Source organism: Tamandua tetradactyla, chromosome 2, assembly GCF_023851605.1.
Source record: "Tamandua tetradactyla isolate mTamTet1 chromosome 2, mTamTet1.pri, whole genome shotgun sequence".
NCBI lineage: Eukaryota > Metazoa > Chordata > Mammalia > Pilosa > Myrmecophagidae > Tamandua > Tamandua tetradactyla.
Window position 1 is genome coordinate 51,351,485 of NC_135328.1, and position 23,808 is coordinate 51,375,292.

The 23,808-nt window shown below is 39.2% G+C and overlaps 1 protein-coding gene across 3 annotated transcripts in view; it reads left to right on the top strand.

Moving 5' to 3' along the window:
- GLE1 (GLE1 RNA export mediator) overlaps window positions 1-23,290 on the top strand; it is an 84,517-nt gene extending 61,227 nt beyond the window's left edge. For 2 of the 3 annotated variants that reach the window (XM_077146463.1, XM_077146476.1), the window contains exons 7-16: window positions 7,516-7,747; window positions 8,355-8,467; window positions 10,212-10,281; window positions 14,120-14,262; window positions 14,366-14,556; window positions 15,094-15,223; window positions 16,061-16,165; window positions 19,889-19,971; window positions 21,396-21,459; window positions 22,208-23,290. In XM_077146463.1, the coding sequence (XP_077002578.1) occupies window positions 7,516-7,747; window positions 8,355-8,467; window positions 10,212-10,281; window positions 14,120-14,262; window positions 14,366-14,556; window positions 15,094-15,223; window positions 16,061-16,165; window positions 19,889-19,971; window positions 21,396-21,459; window positions 22,208-22,276 (1,200 nt within the window). In that variant the 3' untranslated portion in view covers window positions 22,277-23,290. Of the gene's footprint in view, window positions 1-7,515; window positions 7,748-8,354; window positions 8,468-10,211; window positions 10,282-14,119; window positions 14,263-14,365; window positions 14,557-15,093; window positions 15,224-16,060; window positions 16,166-19,888; window positions 19,972-21,395; window positions 21,520-22,204 lie in introns of all 3 variants that reach the window. The other variant, XM_077146468.1, reaches the window with a different exon arrangement.
- Window positions 23,291-23,808: the final 518 nt, after the last annotated feature.

Sequence of the window (23,808 nt, forward strand, 5' to 3'; positions counted from 1 at the left end):
CTTGTTTAATTGTTCCTTTTATTAATATATAGTGTCCTTCTTTGTCTCTTTTAACTGTTTTACATTTGAAGTCTAATTTGTTGGAAATTAGTATAGCCACTCCTGCTCTTTTCTGGTTGTTATTTGCATGAAATATCTTTTCCCAACCTTTCACTTTCAACCTATATTTATCTTTGGGTCTAAGATGTGTTTCCTGTAGACAGCATATAGAAGGATCCTGTTTTTTAATCCATTCTGCCAGTCTATGTCTTTTGATTGGGGAATTCAGTCCATTAACATTTAGAGTTATTACTGTTTGAATAATATTTTCCTCTACCATTTTGCCTTTTGTATTATATATATCATATCTGACTTTCCTTCTTTCTACACTCTTCTCCATGCTGTCTTTTTGTATCTGACTCTAGTGCTCCCTTTAGTATTCCTTGCAGAGCTGGTCTCTTGGTCACAAATTCTCTCAGTGACTTTTTGTCTGAGAATGTTTTAATTTCTCCCTCATTTTTGAAGGACAATTTTTCTGGATATAGGAGTCTTGGTTGGCAGTTTTTCTCTTTTAGTAACTTAAATATATCATCCCACTGTCTTCTAGCTTCCATGGTTTCTGCTGAGAAATCTACACATAGTCTTATTGGGTTTCCCTTGTATGTGATGGATTGCTTCTCTCTCGCTGCTTTCAAGATCCTCTCTTTCTCTTTGACCTCTGACATTCTAACTAGTAAGTGTCTTGGGGAACGCCTATTTGGGTGTAATCTCTTTCGGGTGCGCTGCACTTCTTGGATCTGTAATTTTAGGTCTTTCATAAGAGTTGGGAAATTTTCAGTGATAATTTCTTCCATTAGTTTTTCTCCTCCTTTTCCCTTCTCTTCTCCTTCTGGGACACCCACAACACGTATATTTGTGCGGTTCACATTGTCCTTGAGTTCCCTGATACCCTGTTCAAATTTTTCCATTCTTTTCCGGATAGTTTCTGTTTCTTTTTGGAATTCAGATGTTCTATCCTCCAAATCACTAATTCTATCTTCTGTCTCTTTACATCTATCATTGTAGGTATCCATTGTTTTTTCCATCTTTTCTACTTTATCCTTCACTTCCATAAGCTCTGTGATTTGTTTTTTCAGTTTTTCTATTTCTTCTTTTTGATCAGCCCATGTCTTCTTCATGTCCTCCCTCAATTTATCGATTTCGTTTTTGAAGAGGTTTTCCATTTCTGTTCGTATATTCAGCATTAGTTGTTTCAGCTCCTGTATCTCTATTGAACTATTGGTTTGTTCCTTTGACTGGGCCATATTTTCAATTTTCTGAGCGTGATCCGTTACCTTCTGCTGGTGTCTGGTCATTTAGTCAGATTTCCCTGGGTGTTGGGCCCCACAGGTTGAAAGGTTTTTCTGTGAAATCTCTGGGTTCTGTTTTTCTTATCCTGCCCAGTAGGTGGCGCTCGTGGCACACGTTTGTCTACGGGTTCCACCAGTGAAAGTTGCTGTGGGTCCTTTAACTCTGGAAAACTCTCGCCGTAGGGGAGGTTCAGCAGCCGAAGCGTCTTGGAATCCGAGTGCCAGCCGGCCCGGGGTTCCGAACGTGGGGAGGGTCGCCGGCTGCCGCAGCACGGGAGAGCGCCCGACCGAATTTCCTGGTCGGCCCGGGGCGCCAAGTGTGGCGGGAGGGCGCCAGCTGTCGCAGCCCGGGAGAGTGCACTGTTCCCAGCCGGACCGGGGGAGTCACGTGTTTGGAAGGGACCCCCCGGTCACCGTTTTCCGCAGTCTGGGGATTTCCGACCCACCTCTCTCAGTTGGTCTGGGGGCCCTTGCGTGTTGGGGGCGCCAGCCGCTGCGGCCCAAGGGGACCGCCTGCCCAGTTCTGCCAGCTGGCCTGGGAAGGAGGAAGGGAGGGCCTCCAGCCGCTTGCCGTCCCGCCCGGGAAAGCCCGCGCCCCTCGGTGATCTCACCGGAGCTGGTTCTCCCAGACAGTCAGCCGTTCCAGGATGGGGTACGCTGTCCCTTTGATCTCCGTCGTGGCTCCGGGAGCTGCTCTGTATTGTCTCCACTCCCCCAGTAGCTGTTCTGGAGGAGGAAAGGTGAGAGTGGCAAGGCTGTCGAGGCCAGTGGCGGAGGAGCCGGTGAAAGCGGAAGAGGGCACGGTGGTGGTTGGAGAGCCGCCGAAGCAGGAGGGGGAAGAGGGGAGAGGAGGCCGGGCGGGCCGGCTGCTGCGGGGCGTGGGCTCCGCGCGCCGGGCCGGTGGATAAAGAGGGGAGAGGAGGGTGGGCAGGCCGGCTGCTGCGGGACGTGGGCGCCGCGCGCCGGGCCAGCAGACAAAGAGGCTCTTCCTTACTCTTGTATGCTGAGTTACTTTAATCCTGACCCGAGTGGCTTCATTCTTACCTCTATCTCTAATACCAAGTTATATAAAACAGCCCCCCAAAATCCAAAAATAAGAATTACCACTCCAGGCTAAATGTGATTGCTCTAAGAGCTTATACCCTAGGCCACAGTTTTCTTATAAGTATTTTCTAAATGAGATCATATAATATTTGCTCTTTTGTTTCTAGTTTATTTTGTCTCACCAAATGTCCTCAGTTTCATTTACATTGTTTCATGCCTCACAACTTCATTCCTTTTTGTAGCAGCACTGTGTTCAATCATGTATTTATACTATGGTTTGCCAATCTACTTCTCAGTCAGTCCGTCTTTCAGCCACCTCTATCTACTGGGCCTCATGTATAATGTCCAAAGTCAACAGTCCATCAACTGTCTCAATTTTAGAGAATTTCATTGCTCCTAAGAGAATGATAGCCAGTAAACACTCCCTCACCATAGAGAAAATCCAAACCTCCCCCAACTCTTGTCCCTCCCCACTTCATGTATCCCTGCTATTGCTGCTGTACTGTTGATGTTTTCCTGTTAAACATAGCGCAGAGCATGCAATATCATTTTTCCCCATACCCCAAAATTATATACTCTTTTTACAAGATTCATACCTTTGCAGTAGTTCATGCAAGAACTTATTTATATTTTTAGTGTTGATTGGTGGGACATGTGTATATGCAGCCCCTTTCAATCATGTTCACCTTCAATATTGTAATACTGCTTATAGCCCTATTAGCGAACTACCTTCACTTCTATCTATTCCCTTACAATTAAGTTCAACCTCGTTAGCAAACTATTCACCCATCTCAAGCTTCTGTGTATCTCTACATCCCCTATACTCTGTATTATAAGCCTGATTTTACCTTCACCATAATCATAAAAGTGGAATCATACAGTATCTGTCCTTTTGTGTCTGGCTTAGTTCACTTAACATTATGTCCTCCAGGCTCATCCATCTTGTCATGTGGTTCAGGGTGTCATTTTGTCTTACTGCTGCATAATATTCCATCATATGTATATACCACATTTTGTTAATCTACTCGTCTGTTGCTGGGCATTTGGATTGTTTCCATCTTTTAGCGATTGTCATTACTTGCTCTGTATTTTTATTCTTGTGTCATGATTATCTTCTTTTTTTTAAAAATAACTTCAGACTTACAAGATAGTTACAAAAGTAATACCAACCCTGTAATAAATACCAACATAAACCTATCCACCCTGCTACTCAGCTACACCAATTTTAATTTTTTGCCATGTTTGCTGTATCATTCCATTCATCTGTCTGTCTATCCATCCATCTGTTCTCTGAACCCATGCGTATAGGTTGTATACATTGTGCTCTGTGGACACTTAGGACTGCCATGTACATTACCTGAGAACAACGGTATTCATTTATATAACCACCTTAAGTGCAGTTATGAAGTTTAATAAATTTAAATCGGTATAAAATTTGCAGTCTATATTCCAATTTTTTTCATATCTCCCAGAAATGTCCCTTTGAGTCCTTTCTCTTTCCTTGCTAGATCTCATCCCCTGGATCATATATTGCATTTAATTATCTTTGTACCATTAGTTGTTCTTTTTTTTTTTACTTATGGGTATATATATGCAAAATAAACTTTTCCTATCTCAATCATTCCCAAGCATACCATTCAGTGGGATTAATCACATTCACAATTTGTGGTATCGTCATCACCTTCTATTTTAAAAACTCTTCCATTTTCCCAAATAGAAACCCTACACTTATTATGCATTAAGTCTCCATTCCCCCTACCCTAACCCCAGCACCTGTTCTTTAATTTCTGTCTCTATGAGCGTGCATATTCTCCAGTTATTTTCTTTATGTTATCATGGGGCTTAAATTGAACATCTTAAATCCATACAATATCATTTGCTTTGATACCAGCTTAACTTCCGTAGCATACATAAACTATACTTTTATAACTCTCTGTCACAACTTTATATAATTCTTGTCATAAATTACATGTTTATATGTTATGCTTTCAAAACCATTGATTTATTTTTGTATTTTATGCATTTGCCTTTTAGATCCTGTGGGAAGTAAAAAGTGGAGTTACAAATACAGTAGTCCTAACATTTATATTTACCCTGGAGATTTTTAGTTCTGCATGCGGCTTCGATCTATTGTCCACTCCTTTCAACCTGTAGAACTCTTATAGGGCCTGTCTGGCATCTTTTATATGGCCAGTCTAGTAATAACAAAGTCCCTCAGCTTTTGTTTATATGGGAATGTTTCTCTCATTTTTGAAAGACAGTTTGCTGATGTAGAATTTTTGGGTGGCAGTATTTTACTTTCAGTGCTTTAAATATGTAATCTCATTGCCTTCTTCCCTCCATGGTTTCCAACGAGAAATCAGCATTTAAATTCATTGAGGCTCCCTTGTACACGCCAGGTTTCTCAGACTCTGTTCACTGTTCATTTTTCCTTCTTTCAGCCCCCTCCAATTGAATGATTTCAATTGTCTTATCTTCCAGTACACTGATCCTTCTGCTGGCTCAATCTGCTGTTGTACCCCTCTAGGGACTTTTCAGTATCTCTTACTCTTCTGTTTGGTTCCTTTTCATAATTTCCATCTCTATATTGATATTGTCTTTGTGTTCACCTATCATTTTCCTGAGTTCCTTTAATTCTTTGTATTTTCTTTTACCTCTTTAAGCATTTTTAAATGTCTTTGTTTGGTGTGTGTCAGGTCTGGTCTTTCTCATTGACAGCTTTAATCTTCTCCTTTGCCTGGGCCATCACTTCCTATTTCATTTTATGTATGTTTATAACCTTTTTTTTTAAAAATTTATTTATGAAACATAACCACATACAAACACAAACATTCTCACCATATGATCATTCCATTCTTGTTATATAATCAATAACTCAAATATTATCAGATCATGATCATTTCTTAGAGCATTTGCATCAGTTCAGAAAAAGAAATAAAAAGAAAACAGAAAAATTCATACATATCCATACCCCTTACCCCTCGCTTTCATTGATCACTAGCATTTCAATCTACTAAATTAATTTTAACATTTGTTCCCTGTATTATTTATTTATTTTTAATCCATATGATCTATTAGTCTGTCGATAAGGTAGATGAAAGGAGCATCAGACACAAGGCTTTCACAGTCACACAGTCACATTGCGAAAGTTCTATCATTATCCAATCATCTTCAAGAAACATGGACACTGGAGCACAGCTCTACATTTTCAGGCAGTTCTCTCTAGCCTCTCCACTGCACCTAAACTAAACAGTTGATATCTATTCAATGCATAAGAGTAACCTTCAGGATAACCTCTGGACTCCGTTTGGAATCTCTCAGCCATTGACACTTTGTTTTGTCTCATTTTGCCCTTCCCCCTTTTGGTAGAGAAGGTTTTCTCAGTCCCTTGATGCTGAGTTCCAGCTCATTCTAGTATTTCTGTCCCACGTTGCCAGGAAGCTCCACACCCCTGGGAGTCATATCCCACGTAGAGAGGGATAGGGCAGTGAGTTTGCTTGTCATGTTGGCTGAGAGACAGAGGCCACATCTGAACAACAGAAGAGGTCCTCTTTGGGGTGACTTTTAGGCCTAATTTTAAGTAGGCTTACTTAGCCTATCTATTGCAGGGTTAAGTTTCATATGACCACACCCCAAGATTGGGGGCTTAGCCTATTGCTTTTGTTGTCCCCACTGCTTATGAGAATATCAAGAATTCTCCACTTGGGGAAGTTGAGTTTTCCCCGTTTCTTGCCAGGTCTGGTCCTCCTCATTGACAACTTTAGTTTTTTCCTTTGTCTGGGCTATCACTTCGTATTTTGTTTTATAACCTTTTGGTAGAACCTGGACATTTTGATATTTTAATGTATTATCGTTGAAATGTAGACCTTGTGGCATCTGTTCCTAAAGTTGTTTCCAGCTCGTGTTATGACTGAGTTTTCCTTCAATGGTGGGGACTAAAAAAAGTGGGGGGGAGCGTATCTTAACCAGTCTGCAGATTGACCTATACAGGTGCTCTCCTTCAGCGCCTGTCCATGCAGTGGATTGTATGAGAATAGCTCCAGGCCAGAGTTACACCCCTCCTCCGTGAGCCTTTCTACCCGTGGATCTTATCTTTGGTATTCATTTGTGGCCCTAGGAATTCCCCTATTTACACGGATACAAATATCTCCTCTTCCTCAGGAAACAGTTTCCTCACATTCCCAGGCACAAACGCCAGCAATCCCTTTCTCTAGGCAGCACAATTTAACTGCTCTCCCAGTGTTCTCTAGGAGAACTTGGTGAGCTGCCTTCTACACAGAGGCTAAATTTTGGGACTGTGAGTCCCTCAAGCTACCACCAGAGAGGCTGGGCCAGACATGATATGCTTCCAGTAGGTGCACAAGGGCCACTCTGCTTACTCTGAAACTGGAACGAGGAATCGACACTGGGAATATGGGCCAACCCTGTGCTGAGTAGTGAAGGGATTTACAGGGAGAGGATAAATAAATTATTCTCACTTCTGTCCTGTGTCCAGCCCACTAAGCAGCTTATAGAAGTAGAAATGTAGTTGTTCAAAACATGTGAAAAGAAGTTCAAGATCATCATTAATATGTGGAATGCAAATTATTTGTATCTAGCATATTTTCAGATAATATTTTAAAATACCATGCATAAAATATAGGGTTCTCATATACCACCCTATTATTAACACCTTGCAGTGGGCATATATAGTTTTAAATTGCTCTGTTCTGTGCTGGTGAGAGCACAGAAAAATCCTTAATCAGATATTGTAGATGTGATTGTAAATTGGTATTACCTTTAAGAGAAAGTAAAGCATTAAGTATCAACATGTTAAATGTGGGTACTCCATTGTTCTAGCGATTCCAGTTCTAAGATTTTTTCCTAAGGAAATAAATATGCAGAAATGTTGATATAAATGTGTTCATTTCAGTGGCATAATAGCAAAAAATTGGCAATAAATGCCTGTCTGTAGGAGTTATTTAAATCATTTTTGGTCTGTTCGTTCAATGGCTCATAATGCTGCCATTAAACACAATTGTGGTGGGGTGGTGATGGTGTGTTTATGTGTGTATAGTACATTTATTGACTTGTCTGAGGTATAATTGAGCCCCTCAAGGCTAACTAAGGAATGGCCACTAAGCTCTGCCTGTCACTCTGACAGAATGGCTTTCCTACAACAGAGGACCAAGCTGTGGCTGAGCGAGCTCTGCAAGAAATGCGGGACCTCCTTACAAATTTGCAGCAGGAGATCACTCAAGCCTGTGAAGACAAACGTAGGCAAGAAGAAGAGGAGGCCCAGGTAAAACAGCAAGAATCACTGAAGCAGCAGGGGCCAGAGGTCCATAAAGAGTCCCCAGCTCCCAGCCAGAGCCTAACAGGAAAACAGAATAAAGGTAGGTTTTGGTGTGATTGCCATCCTTTAAATCCAGTAGTTTCAGAATGTGAAAAAATAAGAATGTGTTTTGAATATTTGTTAAGCTGCAAGACAATTAACCAGGACTTTTATTTAATATATCACATTCATTTTTGGTTCATGTGGAACCTGACTTCAGATTCCCACACCTTCCATTAGGAGTGAGATTCTATATAATTCTAGTAAGATGTATTTTCCCAAATATTGCTATTGCTGAATATTTTAAACAAATACTTTAAATTAAATAGATGCATGTATTTATGTAAATTTATTTTAAATAAATAAAAGTATATATTCATTTAATACATGTGAAAATCAGTATAGCTAGTGGTTAAGAATGCTGGCTGTGGAACCAGATCAGTAGTAATCTAGTTTTTCTGCTTATTAGCCATGTGACTTTGGAAAATTATGTAACCTTTCTGTGCCTGTTTCCTTATCTGTAAACTGAAGATGAAAATAGTATCTACCTAATAGGGTTATTGTGGCAGTTAAAGCAGTTAATACATAAATAACATGATTAGAACCATGCATGCCCTATATTAAGTTTCAGTAAATCCTAGGTATAACTAAAGTCTCTTATTCCTCAGACCTCCAGGTGAAGGTGCAAGACAGTACAATGCAGTGGTACCAGCAACTGCAGGATGCTTCCAGTCAGTGTGTGTTGGCCTTTGAGGGACTCACCAGCAACAAAGACAGTCAGGTAGAGAATAGTTGTGTATCAAGAATTATTTGGGCCTGATTGTGCTCCCCACAGTTTGTGTACCAAAAGAATGTAGCTAGTGTATCACATTCCCCTGTCCTAAGTGGCACCTGCTCATCTCTTCAAAACCTGCCTTCTGAGGAGGGCTGGCAACATAAATGAAATCAGAAAGAAAGATAGATGGTAAAGATCGAGATGGTATAATCTAGGAATGCCTAGAGTGTATAATAATAGTGAAATGTACAATGTAAAAATCTTAAAAATGTTTTGCATGAGGAAGAACAAAGGAATGTCATTATTGCAGGGTGCAGAAAATAGATGATAATTAATACTTTAAAATGTCACCTTATGGGTGAGATTAAAGCAAAAAATGTTTATTTGTTACAAAATTTATATTTTAGCTAGAGCATTTCCTAATATAACTCATGTAGATAGTTTGATTGAATGTCATAAGTACTTAGAATCTCAGGTAGGACATGAGATTTTGTTGGTTTGTCCAGAGTGATGCCCTGATGAATCCCAGAGTGATTTGATCAGTGACTGGAAAAGTATTTGCAAGCCCCCTTCGGGGAATGGTGAGAGTGGGAAGAAATTCAACTTCCCCAAGTTAAATTCTTGATATTCTCACAAGCAGTGTGGACAACCAAAGCTATAGGCTGAGCCCCCAGTCTTGGGGTTTGTTCATATGAAACTTAACCCCACAAAGGATAGGTCAAAGCCTACTTAAAATTAGGCCTAAGAGTCACCCCCAAGAGAGCCTCTTTTGTTGCTCAGATGTGGCATCTCTCTCCAGCCAACATGACGAGCAGTCTCACCACCCTCCCCCTCTCTGTGTGGGACATGACTCCCAGGGATGTGGACCTTCCTGGCAACGTGGGACAGAAATCCTGGAATGAGCTGAGACTCAGCATCAAAGGACTGAGAAAAACCCTAGAATGAGCTGAGAATTAACATCAAGGGATTGAGAGAACCTTCTCAACCAAAGGGGGAAGAGTGAAATGAGACAAAGTGTCAATGGCTGAGAGATTCCAAACAGAGTTGAGAGGTTATCCTGGAGGTTATTCTTATGCATTAAGTAGGTATCACCTTGTTGTTCAAGATGTAGCGGAGAGGCTGGAGGGAACTGCCTGAAAATGTAGAGCTGTGCTCCAGTAGCCATGTTTCTTGATGATGACTGAACAGTGATATAGCTTTCACAGTGAGACTCTGTGAATATGAAAACCTTGTGTCTGATGCTCCTTTTAGCTACTATATCAACAGAAGAATAGAACATATGGAATAAAAATAAATAATAGGGGGAACAAATGTTAAGATAAATTTAGTTTGAAATGCTAGTGGTAAATGAAAGCGAGGGGTAGGGGGTATGGTATGTATAATCTTTTTTTTTCTCTGTTATCATTTTATTTCTTTTTCTGTTGTCTTTGTATTTCTTTTTCTAAATCGATGCAAATATTCTAAGAAATGATGAATATGCAACCATGTGATGATATTAAGAATTACTGATTGTATATGTAGAATGTAATGATATCTTAATGTTTTGTTTGTTAATTTTTTTTTAATTAAAAAAAAAAAAACCTGCTTCTGGGCAGGCCACGGTGGCTCAGCAGGCAGGAATGCTTGCCTGCGATGCCAGTGGACCTGGGTTCGATTTCCAGTGCCTGCCCATGTAAAAATAAATAAATAAAAATAAAAAACAAACAAACAAACAAAAAACCCCTGCCTTCTCGCTATTCTCTTCTGTTAGGCCAAAAAGATAAAGATGGATCTACAGAAGGCTGCCACTATCCCAGTAAGCCAAATATCCACCATTGCAGGTTTGCCCTTCTTCATTTTATTATTTAAGACTAAATCTAAGTCTACTTATCTATAAGGTTCCAATAAATTGTATATTTGAACAAGTTTTGACAATTGGAACAGGTAATATAAGTTATACATCTTATTTTATTCTCCTTTGTTTCCTCTTCAGCACATAGAAGGTAATCAATATGTTTGTTGATTCATTTTTAATAAGCTATATCTTAATAAATTATTAGGATGTCTCTTAACTTGAAAGTTAAAACATAATGAAGAATAACCAAAGATACTTAGGATGTGACTTATATTTTTTGCTTTCTTCCTATAACTTTAGCTTTTCCAAACTTGAAGCCTGCTTGTTAAAAGTTTGGGACTCATTTATTTTTCCTCCAGAGACTAAGGTTTAGAGAATAAGAACTAGACAGGGGAAAGATCCTTCATCCTCTTCTTCTTTAGAACCATAGTTCATTTTTATGGAATTCTAGATGTGGAAGACTTCTGATTACTGATGATGCTGTTAAGTGGCTAGGGGAATGAATAGACTGGGAAAGCTTCTCTGACTTTATCATGGGCTCTCATACCTTGTTTAATTTGCATTCATTTTTGCCTGAAAACCACTGGAACGTTGCAGATCCTGCCCTTGATAGACTATATAACAATACTTACATATCACTTTGCTGCCTGAAATTCTTTCTGAAGCAGGGCATGGTATAAATAAATAAACATGTATCACTTTCTGAAATTTAAAATGTACTGTCCTTTAACAGCAACAGCATAAGGGGAGAGGTTGGCTTGATAGCCATTCTAAACCTTTACTACTCTCCTCAAACTTATCTTCAATATTTACTTCCTCGGTTGACAGCAGGCAACCTTGCCTCTTATTTCACAGGAAAATTGAGACATTAAGCATGAGCTAGATCATCAGATGCCTGCCCCTTTTACCTATATCCAGCTTTATTTTCACACCATCTTTACCTCTTATCTCCTGTTTCAAAGGATGAGGTTGCCTTCCTGCTTACACTTACCCTTCCACCTCTGCCTTTGATTCCATTCCCTCCCTTCTCCTTCAAGACTGCCATATTATTTTTCATCTTTTACTCCTGTTTTCTGCAATTACTCCTTTTACAGGTTCCTTTCCCTCAGCCTTTAAACATTCTTGAATCACTCATGTCTAAGAATACTCTTCCCTTGATTCTATTTCTTCTAATTATTTTCCAATCTCCCTCATGTTGACACTTGGCACCAATGATAATTCCCTTCTGTTTGAAACTCTCTAGTACTTTTTCACTTTTATGGCAGAATTATTTTCCAGGTTTTTCTCCTACCTCTCTGACTCTTCTTTCTCCTTCACCTTCATGGGTTCCTCAGTTTTCTTCCCACACCTTAATTGTAGGTGTTTCCTATGGATCTGCTCTTACCCTACAGTTCTCTTCATTCTGCATATCCCCAAAACTTCCAACATTACCAGTATGCTTATGACTCTCAAATCTATCTCTGGTTCATTCCTTTCTTCTGACCTTCAGATTCTCTAGCTCCAGCTGCCTGAAGGACATCTTTATCTAACTGTCTCTCAGATAATCAGATTTAGTATGTTCAAATTTGAACTTATCATCTTCTTTATGCTCGCTATTTCCTGCCATTATCTACTCAATCACGTTTGCTAGAAACCTGGGAGTGATTTCATGACTGCTTCCTGTATTTCATTTGCCACCTCTAATGAGTCTCTAGTTTTGTAGATTTTCATTTTTCTACGTATTTCTTGTATATGGCCCTTTGTCTCTGCTGTTACTGTAAGACCTCTAACAGCAGGGGCTAGACCGTATTTATCTTTATAGTCAGTGCCAGATACAGAGCGTGCTCTACTGTTAGTAAATGTTGAGTAAGTGAGAGAAAAAGATGATTTGTCTATTTCCTATTTCTTTAAGAAAAGTAGACATCTATGAACAGATAGATTTGAAGGAGAATTTAAATAAGGATGTGGTACTGATCTGACAGATGGGATGTGGGAGGCCATTTCATGAATAGAGTTGGGAGCTTTCTATTCTAACTAGAGAGAAGTAGAGAGAGGGGCTGGATAGAGAATTCAGCAGTGAGTCCTTTGAAACCATCTGTAAACTAGTAGTAATTGTGACTTAGCAGGAATATGAGCTAGGCAAATTTTAATGGAAATTTATACTTATTTTAATATTTCAGTCAGATTGGGTCTCTGTTTCCTTTTTTCTGGAATTCTTAACCTTCTTGGAGTTTCTGTGGAATCTAATTATTCAATTCTTGGTTCCTTCCTGCTCTTCTTACTTCCTAAGAAATATAGCTGGCTTTTTCTTTTTTTTTTTTTTTCCCAATTGTACTGAATTGGTGGTTTGGGAGGATATTTCTAACATTTCTTGAAGTTATAAGGCACTTGCGAGAGTGTTTCTAAACTGGAGATGGTATATTAACTATAAACTTGTTTGTAGGTAATAGAAACTAATTCAAGTCTACTTAAATTTTAAAAAGGCATTTATCCTAAAGAGAAAGGGCTGTTTCACAAAACACAGAGTTAGGAATGGACCAGGTCTTGGGGAGTAGAAAATTTAGAACCCTTTTCCTCTTTCACCTCTTATTCCCTCTGTGTGTTTCCATTGTTATTTTATGTGGACTGCTCTTGGTCCACATGGCAGGCACATAATGGCTGCTCCACTGCTCAAGAGTGTGCATATTGAAGGGCCAGCCTCTTCAAGGAAATGGTGCTCAGTCAACTGATTGATTGGCTTAGCTTGACTACTTCTAATCTAACTGTGGCCAGTGTGGAAGTGGGGCACAAAGGATCTTGTAGAACACATATTAGCTATTAGGAAATCACTCGTGTCTTTGAGGATGGAGGAAGGCAAGTACCAGGGAAGGGGCGAGGGAATAATTGTTACCTGGTGTTCTAGTTTGCAAGCTGCCGGAATACAATACACCAGAAATGGAACGGCTTTATAGAAGGGAATTTAATAGTTGCAAGTTTATAGTTGTAAGGCTGTGAGAATGTCCAAATTAAAGCAAGGCTACAGAAATGTCCAATCCAAGGCATCCGGGAAAAGATCCCTTGGTTCCACAAGGCCTATGACATTCAGGATTTCTCTCTTAACTGGAAAGGTACATGGTGAACCTGGTGATGTCTGCCAGCTTTTTCTCCAGGTTTCTTGTCTCACGAAGCTCCCCAGGCAGCATTTTCTTTTTTCTTCTCCAAGGGTCTCTGGCTGCATGGGCTCTCGTGGCTCTTGTGGCTCTAAAGCTTTCCTCTTTTAAAGAATTCCAGTAAACTAATCAAGACCCACCTGGAATAGGTAGAGTCATATCTCCCTCTAATCCAAGGTTAATACCCACAATTGGGTATGTCTAATCAAGTTTCCAACCTACAGTACTGAGTGGGGATTAAAGAAAAGGCTGCCTTCACAAGATGGATTAAAACATGGCTTTTCTGGGGCACATAATCCTTTCAAACTGGCACAAACTGGAAGATCCTCTGGAAGGTTTCTATTAGAGATGCATGCCATTCTTTGGGATTGATAACACACAATTTAATATGTATTTCTACACTGTTTATCTCTTTATTTCATTTGTCATCTTCAGAATTAATTCATTCCTATATAGGTTATACATTTCTTTAAAATTATGTACTTCTACATTCCCAACAACATGTAGTTGATTGTCATATATTTTTCTGCATCAGTGGTTTTTGGTCTTAGGCCCTGAACTATGTGGCTGCATGGCTGGATTTGTATAGATACCTTGTTATAACAGTGATGAAAAGGAGATTGATCTGCTATTTGTATCTTTTAACTCATTTTGTCTTTTACTCATTTGTCTTTAACTCATTTGTCTTTTACCCAGGCTCCAAGCTGAAGGAGATCTTTGACAAGATCCATAGCCTGCTTTCTGGAAAACCTGTTCAATCTGGTGGGCGCACTGTGTCTGTCACACTTAACCCACAGGGACTGGACTTTGTTCAGTACAAACTGGCAGAGAAATTTGTGGTGAGAGACCTTGTTGCCAGAGGTATGGGAAGAAGAGGCTGGCACACACTGTTTAAGCCTTTCTCCGGTATTGACTTAATTGTACCCATCTCTTTGTTCCCAGAAACAAGGAGAGGAGGAAGTGGCCTCTCATCACGAAGCAGCATTCCCCATCGCAGTAGTGGCATCTGGGATCTGGGAACTCCATCCCAGAGTGGGGGACCTTATACTTGCTCACCTACATAAAAAGTGCCCTTATTCTGTTCCTTTCTATCCAGCTTTCAAGGAGGGAATGACCTTGGAAGACTATCAGAGGTAGAATTGTCCTTACTGTCCCTAGAAATTTAAATAGAATTGGGGTTCTTTTTACCTCCTTCTCATAGCTCCTCTTATGTACCTTGAATGTTCAATTAGAGAGTATAATGACTTTCATGCAGACCAGACAGCTTTAGGGATTTGTGGATTTAGGTAACAGTAATCAACATAATGTAGTGGAAAGTTACTGATCTAGAATCCAAGGCTCTTGGAATTTTATCCTTGATCCTTCATTTAATAGCTTTGCAAAAACAGGTAGATCATTTAGCTTATTTGAGCATCAAGTTCCTTATTTATAAATGGGGGTAATGATTTTCATGCAGTTTACCACACAGGGTCTATATGAAGCACAAATTAGATAATGAATATGAGTGCTTTGTAAATAAAGTATACTAGAAATGTAATAATATGTAGTAATGTGTTAATAATCTAAGTAGAATAATGATATGCTGCTGCTTCTTTTAGCCATAAAAAGCAGTCTCTGATTTGTCATTCTCACTTTGGCCTTATCATATTGCATTTTTTCTTCCCATATAGAATGCTTGGCTACCAAGTAAAGGATTCCAAAGTGGAGCAACAAGACAACTTTCTAAAACGCATGTCTGGGATGATCCGTCTCTATGCTGCCATCATTCAGCTCCGGTGGCCCTATGGATACCGACAGGAGGTAGGTAGAAAAGGCTTACACTGTTAACGAGAGGTTGAACCATGGTCCAAATTAGTATACTCCATCCATGGGAAATACTGATCTCCTCTCAGAGACGTCAATCTTTTTAAATGGAAAGGTAAAGTATATTTCTGCTTCATAGGTATTTCTTTAGAGAAGTTGATGTTGAATATTAGAAAACTGTTTTGGATTATCAGAGCCACTTGTTCAAGGGCTGACTCAGATGAGGTTTATAACAGAGTCTACCAGAGAAGAATATATTTTACATCAATCATTAATGCTAGAAGATCTTATTAGCAATAAATTGGCCTGTTGGAGCTAGATGGGGCCTTAAAGACCATCAGGTTCACATACTTTACTCCACAGAAGTACACATGAGACATAGAAAGCTATAGTGATACTTTTAATGGCAAAGCTGTGACTGGGTGTGACCTGGCTTTGATCTGCCAGGCCAGTTCTTCTCTCAAGGAATAGAGAATAGAGAGATTGAGAAGTTAATGGACTTAGAGATCTGAAGAAAAAGAAATATAAATTGATTGAAGCCAGGAAGTTTTTATTGTGCACCTGCTATGCCCCAGGTTCTGTGCTAAAGGTACCAAGATTGATAAATAAAATATATGTCATAATCCCTGACACATACATGTGTATTGAGGGGGTCCTATAAAGAATATGTGGGAATCAAAATAAAACGTTTAAAAACAGAATTCACTTAGCTTGCGTTGTTTCTGATCTGTGGCACATACTTGGGTAAAAATATCTGGGAGTTCACATCCAATTGGTAATGGCTGTATGATGGCAGTGGAAAAGTTCAGATTATGACCAAGCTTCTCTTACCAGGTTCACCCTCATGGCTTAAATCATGGCTGGCGCTGGTTAGCACAGATCTTAAATATGGAGCCCTTGTCAGATGTGACAGCCACCCTCCTCTTTGACTTTTTAGAGGTATGTAATGTAATAATCACACAAGAAAAAGCCAATGCATAAATGAAATCAGAAGGAAAGATATACTGTAAAGATTGAGATGGTATAATCTAGGAATGCCCAGAGTGTATAATGATAGTGACTAAATGTACAAATTTTAAAATGTTTTGCATGAGGAAGAACAAAGGAATGTCAATAATGCAGGGTGTTGAAATAGATGGTAATTAATATTTTAAAACTTTAACTTACGTGTGAGACTAAAGCAAAAAATGTTTATTTGGTACAAAATTTATATCTTGACTAGTTCATTTCCTAATATAATTTATGTGGACAGCTTAATTGAACACCATAAGTACATGGAACCCTGAGTAGGGCATGAGATTTTGTAGGTTTGTCCAGCGTGATGTCTCTATAAATCCTGGAAGGATTTGAACAGTGAATAAAATAGTATTTGCAAAGTCCCCTTGGGGGAATGGTGAGAAAAGGGGAAAATTCACCTTCCCCAAGTGGAGGATTCTTGATATTCCCACCAGCAGTGGGGACAACCAAAGCAATAGACTGAGCCCTCAATCTTGGGATGTGTTCATATGAAACTTAACTCCTCAATGGATAGGCTAACCCTACTTAAAATTAGGCCTAAGAGTCACCCCAAGAGAACCTCTTCTGTTGCTCAAATATGGCCTCTCTTTCTCAGCCAACATGACAAGCAAACTCACTGCCCTCCCCCTCTCTACGTGGGACATGACTCCCAGGGGTGTGGACTTTCCTGACAACATGGGACAGAACCTAGAATGAGCTTGGACTCAGCACCAAGGTTTTGAGAAAACCTTCTCAACCAAAAGGGGGAAGAGCAAAATGAGACAAAACAAAGTGTCAATGGCTGAGAGATTCCAAACAGAGTCAAGAGGTTATCCTGGTGGTTATTCTTATGCATTAAGTAGATATCACCTTTTTAGTTAAGGTGTAACAGAGAGGCTGGAGGAACTGCCTGAAAATGTAGAGCTGTGTTCCAGTAGCCATGTTTCTTGAAGATGATTGTATAATGATATAGCTTCTGCATTTTAACTGTGTGATTGTGAAAACCTTGTGTCTGATGCTTCTTTTATCTACCTTATTGACAGATGAGTAAAACATATGGATTAAAAATAAATAAATAATAAAGGAAGCAAGTGTTAATATAAATTTAGTAGATTGAAATGCTAGTAAGGGAGGGGTAAGGGGTATGGTTTGTATGATTTTTTTTCTCTTTTCTTTTTATTTTTTTTCTGAATTCATGCAAATTTTTAAGAAATGATCATGATGTTGAATATACAACTATGAGATGAAAAAATAGAGTGTTCATATTGTATGTTGAATGGTTTTATTAATAAAAATTAAAAAAGAAAAAGCCAATGGTTTAGATAGCCTTAGGCCACTGACATGAATGGGGGAGCAATATAGAAATAGATGCATAAGGATCCAGAGTCAAAATTTTCACTTACTCTAAGACAAACCTAGTTTTTCTTTTTCTTCTCAGTGTCCTCCCTTTTCTATATGAATGTCTTTTCATGGCAGAGAACAGAAAACTGTATATCCTAGCACAAGTAGAAAAGGGGATTTGCTTTCAAGTTATAAAAGTGTCTCTCTGGCCCAAAGACAGGTACACTTGAAATCTTAAGAGGGACTAGAACCAGGAACTGGAATGTCAACTGGCACCAAGACATCTATGTCTCTCTCTGGGGCGACATGGTCATTCATATCTTATCTCCCTGCAAGTTGCTTTTTTCTTGCTCTATAGGCTGCTTTTCTCTGCTTTTCCATACACAGTGAAAAAGGTAGCCACCTTGGGCTATTTCACTCTCAGCCTCAGAGTAGTCACCTAACTGACTAGGATCACACTATTCTAATTCTTAATACCCAAGAGAGAAGATATGATTAGCCAGGTTGGGTCAGTCATCTCCCCTGTCCTGAATGCCCTATACAATCCTGTCTGTTTATGGAGGGCTACCACATTGGGTGAGGGTAGGGATTTGTGTGGAAAGAAGTACATGACATAACACATTATTAGTGATCCTGAATCATTTGAGAAGACAAGTAGTGTTTTGTATATTCTGCTTACTAAGATTGGGAGGTATTGTCTACGTGGGACATGACTCCCAGGGGTGTGGACCTTCCTGGCAACGTGGGACAGAAATCCTGGAATGAGCTGAGACTCAGCATCAAGGGATTGAGAAGACCCCTAGAATGAGCTGAGACTCAGCATCAGGGGATTGAGAAAACCTTCTCTACCAGAAGGGGAAAGAGTGAAATGAGACAAAATACATGTCAATGGCTGAGAGATTCCAAACAGAGTCGAGAGGTTATCCTGGAGGTTATTCTTACACATTAAATAGATAACACCTTGCTAGTCAAGATGTAGTGGAGGGGCTGGAGGGAACTCCCTGAAAATGTAGAGCTGTGTTCCAGTAGCCATGTTTCTTGAAGATGATTTTATAATGATATAGCTTTCACAATGTAACTGTGTGATTGTGGAAACCTTGTGTCTGATGCTCCTTTTATCTACCTTGTCAACAGACGAGTAGAACATATGGAATGGGGATAAATAATAGGGGGAACAAATGTTAGAATAAGTTTGGTTTGAGATGCTGGTGATCAGTGAAGGAATATGGAATAGCGGGGAAAAAAGATTGGGAGGTATGTCAGACCTTTAGAAAGGCTTCCATTCAGTAGAGTAAAATAGAAATAGCTAACTTAATTTGCTTCTAATTTCTGAAACACCTGGCTATCTGGCGGGCTGGGTGAAGGGAGGTATTGTTACATAAAGGGAAGTACTTTAGAAGAGAGTTGGATTTTCCCTTTTAAATCCCTTAATTAGCTAGCTAGTTAAGTGGCATTGTGGCAGATACTCTTTTTTTTAATTTTTAAAAATTTTTTAAATACCAAAAAACACAAAGCAAATGCAAACATTCCTATTTTGATCATTACGTTCTACATACATAATCAGTAATTCACAATATCATCACATAGTTGCATATTCATCATCATGATCATTTCTTGGAACATTTGCATCTATTCAGAAAAAGAAATAAAATGAAAACAGAAAAAAAATTTATACATACCATACGTCTTTCACCTCCCTTTCATTGATCACTAGCGTTTCAAACTAAATTTATTTTAACATTTGTTTCCCCTATTATTTATTTTTATTCCATATGTTCTACTTGCCTGTTGACAAAGTAGATAAAAGGAGCATCAAACACAAGGTTCTCACAATCACACAGGCACATTGTAAAGCTATATCATTATTCAGTCATCATCAAGAAACATGACTACTGGAACACAGCTCTACATTTTCAGGCAGTTCCCTCCAGCCTCTCCATTACATCTTGAATAACAAGGTGATATCTACTTAATGCATAAGAATAACCTCCAGGATAACTTCTTGACTCTGTTTGGAATCTCTCAGCCATTGACACTTTGTCTCATTTCACTTTTCCCCCTTTTGGTCGAGAAGGTTTTCTCAATCCTTTGATGTTGAGTCTTAGCTCATTCTAGGTCCCACGTTGCCAGGAAGGTCCACACCCCTGGGAGTCATGTCCCACGTAGACAGGGGGAGGATGATGAGTTTGCTTGTTGTGTTGGCTGGAGAAAGAGGTGGCAGATACTCTTGATAGTAGTAACCGTCACAGGGCTGATAGTGCTTTGTGCATCTCCCCTGTAATTGTGAATTTTCATTCTCTGCAAAATGCCTATCTTTCCCTCTAGGTGTGTGGGAATGCCCTCATGAAACAGTACCAGGTCCAGTTCTGGAAGATGATACTTCTCATCAAAGAGGACTACTTCCCCAGGTATAAGGCTCATTGAGCAGACAACAGGAGAGGCAGAACTCATGATGCAAAACTCATGACCCAAAAATCAGTTACCTTGGGTACTGTTACTTGCCATTTTTGATTCAGGTCAAAAACATCTATGTTAAGTATGATATCTTCCTAGTTGTCTTCCTCTTCCTCTTCGATATTTGAATAAATGCTTTTGAATTCTTAAATATTGTTGGCTAAACAAACAAAAAAAATTCATTAAGAAGGCCTTCGACATCAAAGGACTGAGAAAAACCCTAGAATGAGCTGAGAATTAACATCAAGAGACTAAGAGAACCTTCTCCACGGAAAGGGGGAAGAGTAAAATGAAACAAAGTGTCAATGGCTGAGAGATTCCAAACAGAGTGGAGAGGTTATCCTGGAGGTTATTCTTACGCATTAAGTAGATATCACCTTGTTCAAGATGTAGTGGAGAGGCTGGAGGGAATTGCCTGAAAATGTAGTGCTGTGTTCCAGTAGCCATGTTTCTTGATGATGATTGAACAATGATATAGCTTTCACAATGAGACTCTGTGAATGTGAAAACCTTATGTCTGATGCTCCTTTTAGCTACTATAACAACAGAAGAGTAGAACATATGGAATAAAAATAAATAATAGGGGGAACAAATGTTAAAATAAATTCAGTTTGAAATAGTGGTAAATGAAAGCGAGGGGTAAGGGGTATGGTACGTATAGTTTTTTTTTTTTTTCTCTATTATCATTTTATTTCTTTTTCCATTGTCTTTTTATTTCTTTTTCTAAATTGATGCAAATGTACTAAGAAATGATGAATATGCAACTATGTGATGATACTAAGAATTACTGATTATATATGTAGAATGCAATGATTTCTAAATGTTTTGTTTGTTAATTTTTTTTAATTAATAAAAAAATTTAAAAAGGCCTTGGAGTAGGATATCTGGCATTTTTTAACTCCCTACTCTTTTACAAATTCCTCACGTAATGATCTAGAATGGTAAATGTGAATTAAACCAAGGAGACAAGTCCCCTCAACAAATCAGTTGTAGAAATAGATTTATCAAGTTTACTGGACTCTAGTTTGGCATTAACCTCTGCATGCCTTTCTCTTTCTCTCCTTTCATTGGCATTTCAAGTGGTGGTGGTGGTGGGCGGGGAGGCCTTGGCAAAACCTTTCCAACCTGATCAAAAAAACCTTGGAAAGGGAAAGTGCTCACTTTTTCTTTATCCCCTTGTTTGAAACTCACTTTTCCTTTATCCCCTTGTTTGAAAAGAAGGTTGGGGATCATTTGGAAAAGCAACATCTTTAGTCTAGAAGACATCTCTGAGAGTCATTTGATATACCACTTCAATCCAACAATGAACCTAACTCTTCTTCAGAAGATAGGTGTATATTGTAGGTATGATTGATTTATTTGCTTTCTCTCCCTGCAGAATTGAAGCCATCACAAGCTCAGGACAAATGGGTTCCTTCATTCGCCTCAAGCAGTTCTTAGAGGTAAAATGCCCTTAGACCAAACACTTCCCAAACTGTGGATGACCTGGAATACACCTCTATCTGGCAAGTGTCAGTCCTCCAGACTCTTTCATTGTAATCTTTTCCTCTTGGTTTTTCTGAACTCTTTGACTTTGTCTGTAATTCTTCCTTAACCTTTGGATTTGGGTTGTCTTTTCATTTTCTTCCTACTATCATTTTCTATACTCCTAGGGGGAAGCTGCCTTAAGAGATTAATAAAGTATCTTTAATGTTCACTTACCAATAGATTTTTTGCATATCGGCCAAGGTGCTTTTCTCAAACTGGAGAACTGCTAAGTGTGGTCACTTTCTCCATGAGAACAGAATGTACTTTGAGTTAGATTTCTCTCCTATTTCCAAGTGCCAAATAGATTTAAGAGGTTAATTTTGACAAATGATTTAGAACACTGTAATAGGTCTGCTGAGACAGTCCACTGACTTCCAATTTCTGGTAGCCCAGTTGGGAAAATAGTGATAGTGAAAGATGAAACCAGGCTCTGGGGACAAAAGGGTTAGAACAGACATACTAACAGCATTTCATTCATTCTCTGCAGCAATTCATGCAGAAACTTCAGTGTGATTTAGAACCACCAGTCTTACTGGCTTATTCCTTATTATCCACTACTCTATAGGACTTAAACTTGGTGCCCCTCAAAGTTTCCTCCAACTGTTAAGTGGAAGAAGCAGTACTATCATAAAATCATTGTTTTCTTCATCTTTCCCTAACCAGAAATGTTTGCAGCGCAAAGAAATTCCCATCCCCAAGGGCTTCCTGACATCTTCCTTCTGGCGCTCCTAATGTCATCTGTGTTACCCACTGGAGGCAATTGCAAGGAGAAAATAATAAAGCAACTGAAGACAGCTGTTTTGAGAAGTCATGTCTGATTTAGAAGCCTGACAATATGTATTTTCATATATTTGTACTGTTTGGCTAGGAAAGAGATTTTCATGGGTCACAAAATCTTGGAGGTCCCTTAGTAGCTTCTCTAGGGGTTCACATGATGGAGTAAATGGAATTGGTCTTCCCCATTTCTGTGAAAATTGAGAAGAGGTTTTTAACATTTGATCTCAACCTTTATTTTCTTTGTCTCTAGTCTTTTTCAGAAAGTGACACCTCAACCATTTAACTCTGAGCTGAAATGAGCCCACCACTTTCACTGTTCACCCCTAACCCCTATTCAAATGAATTGCCAAAAACTACAAACATTCATGAGATTCCCTTTAAGGTGTCGTTTAATAGTTGAAACCCAAATCCTTATATTTATGTCTAGGTTATGGTTGTTTGCCTTACTTAGATTATGGAGTAGTTATAAATCTTCAGGAAAAGTTCAATGTAGACGTGGACTGAGTCCCAAATGACATCATGGATGGCTCAGTTTATCCTCTTAATTTGGAATTTGACCCCTGAATAGCTAGAAATGTATGACCCAAGGTTGGTGCTTTTTTTTTTTTCCAACAGTATACATGAGCCGAGCATCCGTAAGCGATCAGATAAAGGTGTTAGGGAGAAATTGAGAACTGCATTTTAACTTTTCACATGTTGTGATTATAGGATGGTAAATTCACCTGACTAAAGCCACTGCAAAAATGCAGGGCTTGACTCTTTAAGTTAAGAGTTGAGATTTATTTTATGGAAGGCTTCACTGTCTTTTATACCTCAGAGGCTGTGGCCATGGATCTCTTCCTTTGTGCTGAGTGTCATGGGGAAGTGGGCAGTTCACTGGTACTTTTGAGTGACTTGCAGTGACCCATTCTAGGAATTGTTAACTGTGGTGCCAAAAGGTAAATAATAAAGCTTGATTTTTAAAACCCATTTCTGGTTTATTAGTTTTTTCAATATGATCAGTTTCCTATACCTTGAGCTAATAGGGTCATGGTAGTGCCCAAGACTTGGTACAGAGTAGTATATATTTTTTCATTTTTGTCTTCTTGACCTTCACCTTGGACATACCTCTTTTTCTGTCATCTCTTGCTCAGTTCATGTACAAATAACTGACCCTACTGAATCTAGTGATCTAGAGATGTGAAAGTATTTAAGTCTTCTAATGTAGACACAACAGAATCAAAACTGGAGGAGTCGGGGGACTTGGACTCAGTTCACTTTCAGATTTTGTGACCTTGGCTTGGTTATTTACCCTCTCTGAACCTCAGTATCTACCTGCAAAACAAAGAAATTCATCTAGTCACCAGAACAGTACTTTTCCGATTGTGCACTGTAGCAGTGCAGATCTCTGCTAGTATGTCATGGCACACTCATCTTAGTCTATGAGGCTGCCGGATGGAGCTTGAAGGAGCCCCCAGGACTTGTTTCTCTTTGATCTTCCTCTCATT